At 32.2% G+C, this 13,713-nt stretch overlaps 1 protein-coding gene across 1 annotated transcript; it reads left to right on the top strand.

Annotated features, from left to right (window-relative positions):
* The first annotated feature begins 5,813 nt into the window (after positions 1-5,813).
* Positions 5,814-12,870, top strand: LOC122317506 (kinesin-like protein KIN-14R). Its single transcript, XM_043134630.1, has 19 exons — positions 5,814-6,111; positions 6,802-7,103; positions 7,231-7,402; positions 7,483-7,553; positions 7,639-7,822; positions 8,032-8,141; positions 8,223-8,322; positions 8,419-8,505; positions 8,605-8,781; positions 8,922-9,195; positions 9,393-9,554; positions 9,682-9,897; positions 9,974-10,011; positions 10,270-10,433; positions 10,565-10,816; positions 10,916-10,981; positions 11,449-11,532; positions 12,053-12,121; positions 12,230-12,870. The coding sequence occupies exons 1-19, from the start codon at positions 6,012-6,014 to the stop codon at positions 12,713-12,715; spliced, it is 3,114 nt and encodes a 1,037-aa protein (XP_042990564.1). The 5' UTR covers positions 5,814-6,011; the 3' UTR covers positions 12,716-12,870.
* The last annotated feature ends 843 nt before the right edge of the window (positions 12,871-13,713 follow it).

Here is a 13,713-nt window from a genome sequence, read left to right as displayed (position 1 = left end):
GATCAAATCATGAACAGCTCATTACTTGTTAACTGAATCGATGCTCGATGGTTATCGATTTTTTTTTCTTAATTAAAGAAGTGATTATTAATAAATTTATAAATATTTAACCTATTTATTTGTGTCCCTAATTATATATTTGTGTCCCTAATTGCTAATGTATAGTTTATTTAACCTTTTCCACTTAATATATAAAATTGTGCATATGATTATATTAAAATTTTAAAATAAGAAAAAAATTAAAAATTTGCATTATTGTAGAATTTTATTTATAGTGAGGTGGGCTTGACTGAATGTTTTTTATAATTACTGATACGTAATTTATGGAATTTTTAGAATTTATTTATATCATCTTTTTTTTATTATTGGAATTTTTTTTTATGTATGTTTTTTTTACAGATTTGTGCTGTTGGTTTTATTTGACTGTTCATCAATCTGGTTCGTATCAATTCGCTGTGCCCACGTTATTCCTCTGTTTGTGCTCCACTTCCTGGTATGTTTATTTCTATCTTATTTGAAAAAATATTATTCAATTTTTTTATGATCATCTAAGTGTACTTATAATTAGGATAAATTGATGATATTACATTATTGTTATGTGAATATTTATTTTCTTCATTATATTCATTTCTTTTCATACATTTGTTTTATTCTAACATTTGTTATTTTGTTTGATCCATTTAATATGATATGTGAGAAATTATTTCGAATTAATTATTTTCTTATTTTATTTGTAGTATAAATGTTTATGATATTTCTTATGCATACATATTGCCATATGTATATATCTATTCACATCTTTGATATATTTTCAAATTTTTTTTTTATTACGTTCCAAAATCGACACAGAATTTAAAATTTTTCATAACTTTATGCCGACTGGTAAGACAATATTATTAAATACAAAAATATACTTAAACATTATTAATATAATTTTCTTTTTTATTTTATCTAACTTCTTTTATGAATAAATCCAGAAAAGAGGGAAAATAATCCACCAAGAAAAAATTGGTATAGTACCCAATCAAACGAAAAAAAAGAAGAGATCCATCGAAAAAAAAGAGAGAAGATCTGCTTGCATCAAATCATTTAACTTCTGAACAAAAACATGCATATGAATTAATTCTCGAGACTTTACTTCTCAACAAACTTGCTGCATTTTTTATTGATAGTCCTGCTGGAACTAGAAAAACATTTCTATACAAAACACTTCTTGCTGAAACTAGATCAAAACATATGATAGCACTTGCAACTGCATCATCTGGTGTTGCTGCATCAATTTTACTTGGAGGCCGAACAACACATTCACGCTTTAAAATTCCATTGAATATAGAAAAAAAATAGTACATGCAGTGTTAGCAAACAAGGAAATTTTGCTAAATCATTGCGTCTTGCAAAATTAATTATATGGGACGAAGCACCTATGTCTGGAAAACATTCTATAGAGGCAGTGGACAAGATGTTACAAGATATAAATGATACAAACTTTCCTTTCGGTGGAAAAGTTATTGTTTTTTGCGGAGATTTTCGTCAAGTATTACCTGTAATTCGAAAAAGCACAAAAGAAGAACAAATTGATGCAAGCTTAGCCCGTTCTCATTTATGGTATTCTTTAATCAAAATTAAATTAACAGAAAATATGAGATCTAGATTGGATCCTGATTTTTGTTGTTATTTAATTGAAGTTGGTAATGGTAATGAACCAATTACTGTTAACGATATGATCAAAATTTCAACAGAAATGCTTATTCAATATAACAATGATGCTGAATCTTTAAATTGTTTATTATAAGCTATTTTTGAACACATATCAAATTATTCAAACAATTTAATTGAAATGAAAAATCGAGCTATATTAACACCAAAAAATCACTCAGTTGATGAAATAAATGTCATAATCATTGAAAAATTTCCTGGTGATATGGTGTGATATTATAGTTTCGATGAAACAATTGATACATCTGAACAAGGTGTAATGGAAGATTTTTTAAACACTTTAACACCAAATGGATTGCCACCACATGAATTATTGCTCAAAAAAATTTGCCTCATCATGTTACTTAGAAATATAAATCCTTCAGAAGGTTTATGCAATGACACACGATTAATTTGTTGTAATTTTAATCGTAACGTTATTGATGCAAAAATTTTAGTTGGTTATCACAAAGGGAAAAGAGTTTTTATACCCATAATTCCATTCTTACCAGATATAAATAAAAATAATAGTTTTCCATTTAAACGAACACAATTTTTCATCAAATTAAATTTTGCAATGACAATAAATAAATCACAAGGACATTCTGTCAGAATATATTTACCTGAACCAGTATTTTCTCATGGACAATTATATGTAGTATTATCAAAAGCAAAAACTGCCAATTCAGTAAAAATTCTTATAAGACCAACTACGATTGATAACTATGAAAAAAATTGTACAAAAAATATTGCGTATAATTTTTTAAAAATAACAAACTCATTATAATGCTATATAAATAGTCATATTTAATATCTTCTTTAGTTTGCTCAGTTGATGTTTTTCAAATATTGTTATCATTTATATATTCTATTGTTTTTCTAATTATATTATACAGTTTATAATATATATATATATATATAGTAATACTTATCTATCTTCTAATTTGTAAGCACAGCAAATATGCAAACCGTTTATGCATCAATCAAAGACATTACTCCAGCTACCAAAAACTGGAAAGTAAAAATGCTCGTTGCAGAAAAATCTCCAAAAAAGATTGCACGAAACTCAATAACAAAATATCAGAACCCCACATTGATAGATCCTCAGGTATGAATCATTTTATATTTATTATATTTTATACATTTCAATCTACAAACATATTTTCTTATTGTATTTACTATTGATATATAAATATTTATTTCTTTAAATCCAATTGATTAATTCTTCAATTTCTTTTTTATAGGGAAATCGTTTACAAGCAGTAATATTTGGTAAAGATATCGATCTGCGCGATGATACATTGTAGGTTTTTCAATCTTATTATATAGGCAATGCATATGTGAAAGCAATAGATCCAAGACACCAAATCGAATCACATGAATATCAATGGATCATCAATTGGAGAACAATTATTGAAAATGTTGAAGATGACGAACCAGTGCTAAAGGCTCCGGAGTACAATATCATCCCTTTTAATGAACTCGATGCTTATAAGGATACTGATTCTGAAATAGGTAATGATTATATAAATAATTATTATATATATTTATATACTTTCGTTTCATTAAGAACTAACAAAAAATATTTTGTTGAAATAGAGATTCTAGCTATTGCAATCCAAATGATGTCACCCAGAGAAGTCAACACTGTTAATGGAAAGACAACAGTTCAAGATATACAACTTATTGATGAGAGGTTTAAACATATCTCTAATTACATTTATAGCATTTTTTATTTAACACATTATAATATTATTATTATTACAAACTTAATTCTATTTCTAATTTGTATAGCCTGAAGCCTTTAAGTTTAACAATGTGGACACGATTTGTTGACGACGAATGTCAACAAATTTCAAACATCATTACAACAAAACCAATAATTCTCGGAATGCGAATTAAAGTTGGTTCTTATAATGGTACTTCTCATTCAAAATAATACTTTTGTTGATTATTTATCATATATTTATATATTTGCTAACACATATTTATAATACAGGTCTATCTTTATCATCACAACCAACGAGCATGTTTACCATCGATTCTCTTTTAGCAGCTGCGGTTTCGTTATGTACATGGTAAATTATCTTTTTAAAATAATTATTTCAATAATTAATTTTATAAAATCTAAATTATTTATTGTTTCATTCATTATGAATTAATATTGTATAATTTTAACATATATTATCGTTTTTTTATTACAAACATCGCTTTAATTATAAATGTAACTTTTTTTTATTACATACATTGCTTTAATTATTAATATAATTTTTTAGGGCGACCCAAAATGATGCATTATTAGAAGAAATCATTGCCAAGGGTTTCAATACATCAACAGGATCGAGTTCAAGCAATGCCATGCAGACGATAACAAAAATTTTTGAAATTGCTGAAATTATAGATTCTACAGAGGCAATGACGGTATAACTTTCTTTTTTAAAACTAAATTATTTCTTTCTATTTAAATTCACTTTATTGCTACATTCATACTAGAAATTTATTTTTTCATTTTTAATGCAGAAATCGACATTTACAGTTAAAGCAAAATTTTTATTACTCGATTTGCATCAGCCATTTTAATATATGTCTTGTGTCAACTGCAATAAAGTGACTGGATATGATTATAATGAAAAATTCTTATGTTACAATTGCAAAAATATGAGCATCGGACAACCACGGTAAAAATTTTATTTCAATAGTTTAAATTATCATTCTTTACATTATAAATATAAAATAATAATTATAAAAATTATGCAATAATAATATTCTCATTAATTATAGTTCTCGAGCATATTTGGAAATAGAAGATGACACAGGATGCATAGCAGTTGTTGCCTTTGGATTGGTGGCAGAAGAAATTCTGAATTCGACAGCAGTTGATCTATTGGAGCACACAGGCGAGGTAAAAAATCTCTTTATAAATTTATTCAAAAAAACCTATTATATTATGTTCTATATTTTTTCATTATTACAGGAACACCTACCATATTTAGCAAACATTGCAACTGCACTTTTAGAAAAAGAATGGATTATACACTTGCGTGCAGAGATGAATCAATATGGACAGTTACGACAGAACAAACTTAATGTTCTATCTGCCGAATCTATAAATTAAGCTACACTATAGATACTCTAAATCTTTTTTTGTTAAATGAAACACTATCTTGTATAATTATATGTATAATTATATGTATAACTATCTTGTTAAATGACACACTATATGTATAATTATATACTTAAATGAGACACTATCTTGTATATAAACTTTAAATTTACTTCTTTACTTTTGAACTTTGTTATAATTATATACATAAATAGGATACTAACTTGTATGTAAAAGAATTCGTAGTTACGTCTGGTTTTGATATTACATTGTTTCGGAGATTTAGAAGTTTAGAATTGTTTACTCACAATATGTTTTGTGTAGTTATTTTTTAACCTGTATTTTACTTTTCCAATGGTCTAACTTTGTTTTTACAAATAGACAAGGGGGCAAAGTTTTTAAATCTTCTGAGCTATGTTTTACAAAAATAATAAGAAAGTTGTCTCAATTCTTATAATTAACTGTTTGTTTGGAATTAAATAGTAAAACATCATTTTACTTACTAATCACTTCAAACTTATGGTTATTGAGTTTTTATACATAAATATAGTACTCAGTCTCTTTATCTTTTTTATTTATATTATTTTGCTATACATCCTATGCATATTGCCCTTAACATATATAGATAAATAAATAGAAAATAAATAAAAACTAGCTGAAAAAAAATTTAAATTTTTAATTTTATTAAATTAATAATATAAATATTATCATCTTAATTGATGTTAATTGTTGATAATATCTAGACAATTCTAGGTGTGGTTAGTCACTTTTAGTTATTGTTGATCAACTTTTAAATAAGTTTCGATTTTTTTATTTTGATCATTTTCTTTTATTAACAACCAAACTTAAACTCCAACACTAGGCAAACGTCTCAATTTTATTTTGTCAAAGCTTATAATAACATGAAGATTTAGTTTACAGTTTAAACTATGCACCGCACCAGGCAAACGTCCAAAGGACGTTGCCTTTACTAGTATATATATATATAGGAGTCCCACTTTGTGACACAAAACCCAACGGTCTTATAAATTCGAATTTGAAAGTTAAAACGAAAAGCAACAATGGCTCTGACACTGTACGAGCAAGGAAAAGGAAGAGACGGAAGAGAAAGTTGTCCTTACCTTTGACCCCCAGCTTGCCAAACCAAGACCCACGAATCCTGAACCCATATTCTTGGTCCCGCGGCGTTCTTAACGATCCCAGAACGTTTGAAATGGGCGGCAAGGGCGACGGTTTGGATTCGATCGACTCGGTGCTGTTTGTTCCGGGTTCTAGGTTGCTTCGAACAGGGCTTAAACGAAGCAGTTGCACAGGTATGTGTTTTATCGAAGTACATTTTTATATCATTTCATTTTATCTTTTGCTGACTTTTGAATTTCTTGGAAATTAAAATAAATGAATAAGATTCGAAATGTTTGAAAATTTGAATTCTTTTCCTTTTCTCGGTAACCAATCTATTTTCTTGTGAGTTCTTTTGGTCCAAATGGAATTTTCTTTGACCTTTTTTTCTTCTTAAAAATCCGTGTCTTAATTATGAGTTTTATATGGGGTAATTCAAGATTATTTGGTTTCATTCCGCTAACAATCGAGGCTTAGGGTCTGTGCTGCATAAATTCTTGCCCAAGAAAAAAGAAGAAGACGAAGAAAAAGGTTAATCTTCCTTCTAAAAAAATTAAATTAACGTAAGCCCTCTGCATTTTCATGTTATCATTTGAGAGAGTAATGTTTTCATGTTAATTTCACTGATGCCTCCTCAGAAATTTAAATGACATTAGGCTTAGTATAATATGTTTGCGAACCATTTGATGCATTCTAGAAGCAAGGCCCATTGTATGAACTGTAAGTAGTAATTTTTACTCTTAGAATTAGATTTTGATTACGTTGGTGATTGATGGTTATGTTTAGCATAAGCATAGTATATTAGAACCCATCAGTTATATTGAAGTTGATGGTTCAGGAATCAAATTCTTAGTAAGCTCACATTATTTTATTGTGTTAACCAGATAATCTGGTAATGTTTGTAAATGCTGGTGGCGGGGCTCTAAAGGAAGAACGAAATCTTGGTATTCAGTTTCAACAGGACTGCTTTTTTCAAGGGGGGGATGTTTTAAGAACTGATGAAACGATAATCGAGGGAGGCGATATACCATCACTTTATCAATCGGCTCGAGTTGGAAATTTCTGTTACATCTTCAACAACCTGAGCCCTGGGGACTATTTTGTTGATCTTCAGTTTGCTGAAATTATAAATACAAATGGTCCTAGAGGAATGAGAGTATTTGATGTGTTCATGCAGGAAGAAAAGGCAAGTAAACCGATATATATAAAAAAAAAAAATGAGTACGTTGAATTTGTCCACTTTCTTTCTATCGGCTGTTTCTGTTTAGAGTTTTCTACACATTCTGAGAGATTTTTTTTGGTGATAATTGTAGGTTCTATCTGAACTTGATATCTATTCCCTTGTTGGAGCCAACAGGGCATTGCAGACGGTAGATGTTAGAGTCTTTGTGGGGGAGGATGGGACAATTGTAATAAGGTTCGAGGGAGTTAATGGAAACCCAATAGTAAGTGGGATTTGCATAAAGAGGGCAGCAAAATTACCTGGTACCTTCTCTTCAAGGTTAACTTGCTATATCAAAACTATATTATTGAGACTCATGTCTTATCATATGACTTGACTAAAGCATCCCAGGTTAAACACGGATCTGTCATATGTAACAATTGTGCTGCTGAGATAGAAATTTCATCAGCTCAGGTTAATTATTGATTTAAATAACTATTTGGATATTGGAGCTTCAAAATTTATATTACTATGACTTGGACTTTAATGTGGTTGGCAGAATAAGTACTTGAGGATGATTTCTACTGATAAGTACGAAAAAAAGATAGCGGAGCTGAAGACCCAGTGCCAGCTTAAGACAGATGAATGTCATGAGGCATGGATGTCACTGACTGGTGCAAGCGAGCAGCTTGAGAAGGTTCGGATGGAACTTGACGACAAGTTCCTTCAGTATCATTATTTAGGTGAGATACAATCCCATAAATTCTTCAGGGTGTGTTAATACAGTAATACCGACATCCAACGTATTTTACTATATCATATTTTATTTTGGCTGCCGACGTAATCTTTTTAGGTCTTATTGAGCAGTGTACTGCTTGTTTAGTCCACTCAAGATTTCAATTCATAGTGGTTTCAAGGATTAAAATATGTGCTTATGGATAATGATTTTCAGATCAAGCTATGGAAGAGCAAGCAGCAAATTTGAGAGATATCTGTAGTAGATATGAACATGATAAAAGGCTGTGGGCTGCACTTGTCGATGATTTGGAGAAGAAAGTTAAGGTAAATATCTGATTTCCCTGGTTATACTTGTTCATTTATGTTTCATACTTAAAATATATTTTGTTCATCATTCCATTTCAGAACATGAAACAAGAACATTGTCAGTTAACTCGTGAAGCATATGAGTGTTTTGATTCTATTCCTGAATTGAGCAAGATGGTATTTGCAGTTCAAGCACTGGGTAAGTTTGCATTACGACCCAGGTGAAATTGGTGTTGAATTTCATGCTTTCTAACATTCTGTATAAATTGCAGTTGACATTCTGTATAAATTGCAGTTGCACAGTGTGACGCTCTTAAATTGAAGTTTAGTGAGGAGCAAGCAAAAAGAAAGATGCTTTATAACCAGATCCAGGAAGCAAAAGGCATAATCTTTTCTTATGATGCGCACAATAAAAATGTTCTCCTCACACCCTTGGCTTGTGAATGATGGACTGATGCTCTTCTTAACCGTGTCATTACAGGGAACATCAGAGTCTTTTGTAGATGCCGGCCTTTGAGAAACGAGGAGATGCAATCTGGGTTTGCAACAGTTACAGACTTTAATGCAGCTAATGATGGAGAACTTGGGATACTTTCGGGTGGCTTGACGAAGAAGATCTTCAGGTTCGACCGAGTTTATACGCCACAGGATGGTCAAGGTATGCGTGGAATGTACTCAACCTGGGTATATGGTGACATACATATGACTATATTGACCCGCCATTATCCTTTACTGAAAATGCCTTGGAATATTTTTTAGTTTAAATGTGATTCACCAAAGTCTTCTTTTCCTGGACAGTAAACGTATTTGCGGATGCTTCACCAATGGTAGTTTCAGTGTTGGATGGCTACAATGTTTGTATATTTGCATATGGGCAAACAGGGACGGGCAAAACTTTCACAATGGAAGGCTCGGAGCAGAACCGAGGAGTCAATTATAGGACTCTGGAGCAGTTGTTCAAAATTTCTGAGGAAAGAAAAGAAACTTTCACTTACAACATATCAATTAGTGTGCTTGAAGTCTACAATGAACAAATCAGGGACTTGCTTGCCACTTCTCCAATATCCAAGAAGTAAACTTTTTATCTCATTCATTGAATTAAATTACTTGGAAGAGATGAAGTGACTTGCCCTACATCTTTGGCTCTCCCAAAATTTTGTCCAACTTACGTATTCTTTTAGTCTGACCATATGACATGTAGAAACCTTTGATTTAAGTGCATTAATATTGATCAGATCTTGCAATTTTCATTCACTCTATATATATCAGGTTGGAGATAAGGCAAGCTCCTGAAGGGGCTCATCATGTACCAGGAATTGTTGAAGCCAAAGTTGGGAACATTACAGAGGTATGGAGTGTTCTGCAGGCTGGAAGCAATGCCAGAGCTGTGGGATCGAACAATGTGAATGAATACAGTAGCCGATCTCATTGGTAAGTATTATCCTAAATGTTGTTTGCATTAATCTAGGATGGTCTTTGCATGGGGGTGTGCGGATAAGTAGCCTTTACTTTTTAATATCACTTTCTATATATCACTGTTCTTTTCCCTTTTTTCTAGCATGCTGTGCATAATGGTAAAAGCAAAGAATTTGATGACTGAAGAGTGCACCAAGAGCAAGCTATGGCTTGTGGACTTGGCTGGCAGCGAGAGGATAGCCAAAACCGAGGTGCAAGGAGAACGTCTCAAGGAAGCTCAAAACATAAATAGATCTCTTTCAGCTCTTGGGGATGTAATTTCTGCATTGGCATCCAAAAGCAGCCACATTCCATATAGGTTTGGTTTTATCTTTCCTATATACAGTCATTTCTTGCCTTTTTTATTCTCTGATTTATACATTGGGATTTTTCAGGAACTCTAAACTCACACACCTACTTCAAGACTCCTTAGGTAAGCATTCAGACACCATTGCTACATCAGCAAAAGGAAGCATTTAGATACCACACAGTAACAAATTCTTTTTGTTTTAATTACAAAGAGGGTGTGAGAGTATCCTTTCTTTGAAATATTGTTATCGCAAGAGGATGGAGTTGGTTCACATGATAAGCCAGATACAAATTTTCTTAATGGCTATGTTTCATGATCTCTTGATTTAGAAGAGTGGGTCAAGAAGTAAAAGATGCTCTTCTATTCTTTGATGTGCTTCAGGCGGTGATTCCAAGACTTTGATGTTTGTGCAAATCAGCCCTTTGGAACAGGACCTAGGTGAGACTATAAGCTCATTAAATTTTGCAACTCGTGTTCGAGGTGTGGAGTTGGGTCCTGCTAGGAAGCAGATTGATGTGGGTGAACTTCAAAAGATGAAAATCATGGTACGCTCTGGGATCATCGATTGGAATGCTTCTTTCATTGACAGTTATGATTAATGCATGAACACATATTTGAAACTTCTTATATCAATTAATAGAACAAACCAGTACTTAAAGTTCTGATTATTTTGAAGCTTGATAAAGCAAAGCAAGAAGTGAGATCCAAAGACAATGCTTTGTGGAAGTTAGAAGAGAACTTGCGTAATTTCGAGGGCAAGGCCAAAGGCAAGGATCAGATTTGCAGAATCCAACAAGAAAAGTTGAGTGAACTTGAAGGGAAGATTGCGTCGAAGACACAGCTATGCAAACATCTGGAGAAGCAGTTGTTACAACTTTCAGAGGGAGTAAATGGGAAGGAAGAAACTTGCTTGAGTCTTCAGCAGAAGGTTGCTGGGCAGATGAATTATGTTGAATTCATTTACTTCTCTTTTGTTATAGGCAACCTTAAATATGTCATCTAACATATAGCTTCTATTTTGCCAAAGGTGAAGGAGCTTGAGAACAAGCTGAGAGCACATGAGCATGCACAGTCCACAACTCTTCAGCACAAGGTGCTTTTAATAGAAGCTATCTCATTCAATTTCAGTTATGATGACCTTAATGTAGGCATTGATATCTTTGGTTCATTTGGATCCTCATGAGATACCCTTGATTATTGAAATTCTTCATACGATAGTATGCTCAAAGGAAGTGATGTGTGTCGAGGCAAGTGCAATTCCTGCCATCATATTCCCCAGGAAAAAAAAGGAAAAAAATATCACTCTTAATCGATTAGTGGAATCATTTTTCTGATGAGATGACAGCTAATGCTGTACACATTGTGGCAAACTGTTTTGGAGCAGCAATCAGAATCATGTTGAGAACCAAATATCACTCTTAGTCGATTAGTGGAATCATTTTTCTGATGAGATGACAACAAATGCCGTACACAATGTGGCAAACTGTTTATTGGAGCAGCAATCATAATCATGCTTGAGAATCAAGGTGTAAAGCTTGTTTTTCTCCTTATTCTTCACAGGTCTGTCAGGTCAAGGAGCTTGAGAACAAGTTGAAGGAGAGAACACAAGAATTTGAGCGTCATTCTGCAATGCTAAATCAAAAGGTTGTCTTCTTTATCCAAATCAATAAATTATTCTTACAGTTTCTACAATATCACTATCAAACTGTCCAGAATGACCGCAAGACCCCCTTCTCTCTCTCACCTACCAAATGGGCCAACCAATAAGAAATATGCCCAACTAAGCTGATTGAGAAGGGGGAAGAAGGGGTCATTCATTTCAATCATTTTGTGTAGGTGCTCACCGAGTAATGATACACACACAACCCTTTTTACAACCTTTTTTTTTACACCCATGTATTAAAATGAGGGTATTTATGTAAAGTGATGTTACTTTTGTAAGTTATTTTACAAAAATGTCTCTCATTTAAAACTTGGTTGTATAAATGATTGTAAAAAGGGTTGTATGTCTATTATTTTCCATTCTGAAAGCAGGTTTACATGCTACTGAAATTAGCAAATTATAGGCAGATGATAAACAGAAAAAAGAATGAGTTGCTCTTTTTCTTTTTCTTTTTCTTTTCTTTTTTTTATTTTTTATTTTATTTTTAACAAATGGTTACAGGTCATTGAACTTGAAAACAAGTTGCAAATGGAAGGAGGCAACCAAGGATTTCAAATGCTTCAACGGAAGGTTCTTATACCATTTTATGTTGTGCATGGTCAAAATGCACTCTCTAGTTGTAACCCTCAATGGTAGCTGCAATTGCTCATATATTGTCTTCCTACATTTTAATGACAGATGGAAGAGCTTGAATTAAAGTTGAGACAGCAAGAACAACAAGAGCACATGCTACCAGCATGTTCTGCAGATAAGTCAGGAACCACCTCTAATGAAAGGAAAGCCTGGTCAAGAGTGCAAACTCCAGGACAAATGGATCCCCCAAGTCTGAGGAGCTTAAACTCTACAAACCGAGCAATTAACCAGGAGTCTGTCTTGCTCAAAGGAACTGACACTCTCCACCAGATAAGGAGAAGGAGAGGTCTCCAAAGCATAGGGACTGAGAACACTTTCTTGGCGTCGAGTCCTTTGCTTGATAAGAGGATATTGTCAAGTGAATCAAATAAAGGAAGGCATATTGATCAATCCAAAGCATTGTCAAGGCTTACAAGAAGCACAAAACCAGCGGCCACTGTTCATAGAGCACTTTCTGGCAGCAATCTTTATAAAGATCAGTTGCCAGGGAACAAGGACAAATACAATAAGTCAAAGTTTTGGCTGAGATAGAAGCAAGTGCATTTTCATTGTATTAAGCTCCAATGTTTGTTAAGTTCATTCTTTTTTTGTGTTCCACACTTTTTTGTTGTCAATGTTTGAAAATATGAGAATTGGGATGAGTCACGAATTATCGGTGGAAGGATCAGTGAAACCATTTGATTTCACCTTTTTGTTGCGTTCACCGCGTCTAGAGTACATTTTAAGAGCCGCATTGATGCTGAGGTTATTGGGTAAGTAACAAGAATAATGATACCCACATAATATATTTCATAACACGTTGTAAAATAAGGATATCATTGTACAGAGTGTTGTGAAAAGTTATGTGTTCATCATTTTGCGACTGGGGTTCAGTTTGAATATTCTTGAAGAAGTTTCTTTCTCCCAGTAGAAAGAGTAACGTGATTAAGCTTTTGTGCAATTCGGTGTTGTGATGTGCGCAAGCGACTGGCATTACATGTCCGCATAGTGTGTAATGCACACTGCGAACAAATTGACATATTAAGTATTCTTCTCTCCATTGTGTTAGTTTACATACGGCTATGTTTGGATGTTGTTAGATAATCTGTGAATAAAAGTGAAAAAGTATTAAATAGTAGTAACAAATAATAGTGAATAGTAATGAGGTGATCTTTACCTCAGATCACTTCACTGACCAAATATAACAAATTGCCTTTCAGGAAATGTCTGGGAACGAGGGATTGTTTGGGAATTGATTTCATCCCATCTCATTATCTCATTTTTTTTTTTTTCCAAATACCACTTAAACACAAATACTTTTCAATTTTAAATTTTGTCATCTAATCATTACAACTTTTTCAAACTTACAAACAAAATACAAAAAACAATTCAATTTTTTCTAATTCCAAAACAGAATTAATAATAAAAAATTATATTCTAACAATATTTAAATTTCATGATATTTTTATTTAATTTTTTCTCATTTTTCAAAATCTAATAAAATATCTTTACTCAAACTATTCCACTAATATTCATAGTAATATTCACAA

The sequence above is a fragment of the Carya illinoinensis genome, chromosome 7, assembly GCF_018687715.1.
Source record: "Carya illinoinensis cultivar Pawnee chromosome 7, C.illinoinensisPawnee_v1, whole genome shotgun sequence".
Classification (NCBI taxonomy): domain Eukaryota; kingdom Viridiplantae; phylum Streptophyta; class Magnoliopsida; order Fagales; family Juglandaceae; genus Carya; species Carya illinoinensis.
The sequence above is the reverse complement of the archived record's forward strand: the minus strand, read 5'-3'. Positions and strand labels throughout refer to the sequence as shown.

Bases quoted from the DNA above. Each gene is read 5' to 3' on its own strand.
- LOC122317506 (XM_043134630.1), top strand. From the start codon at position 6,012: ATGGGCGGCAAGGGCGACGGTTTGGATTCGATCGACTCGGTGCTGTTT. The intron at 7,403-7,482 runs GTACCTTCTCTT...ACTTGACTAAAG, and splicing joins GAGGGCAGCAAAATTACCTG to CATCCCAGGTTAAACACGGA. The intron at 7,554-7,638 runs GTTAATTATTGA...TGTGGTTGGCAG, and splicing joins TAGAAATTTCATCAGCTCAG to AATAAGTACTTGAGGATGAT.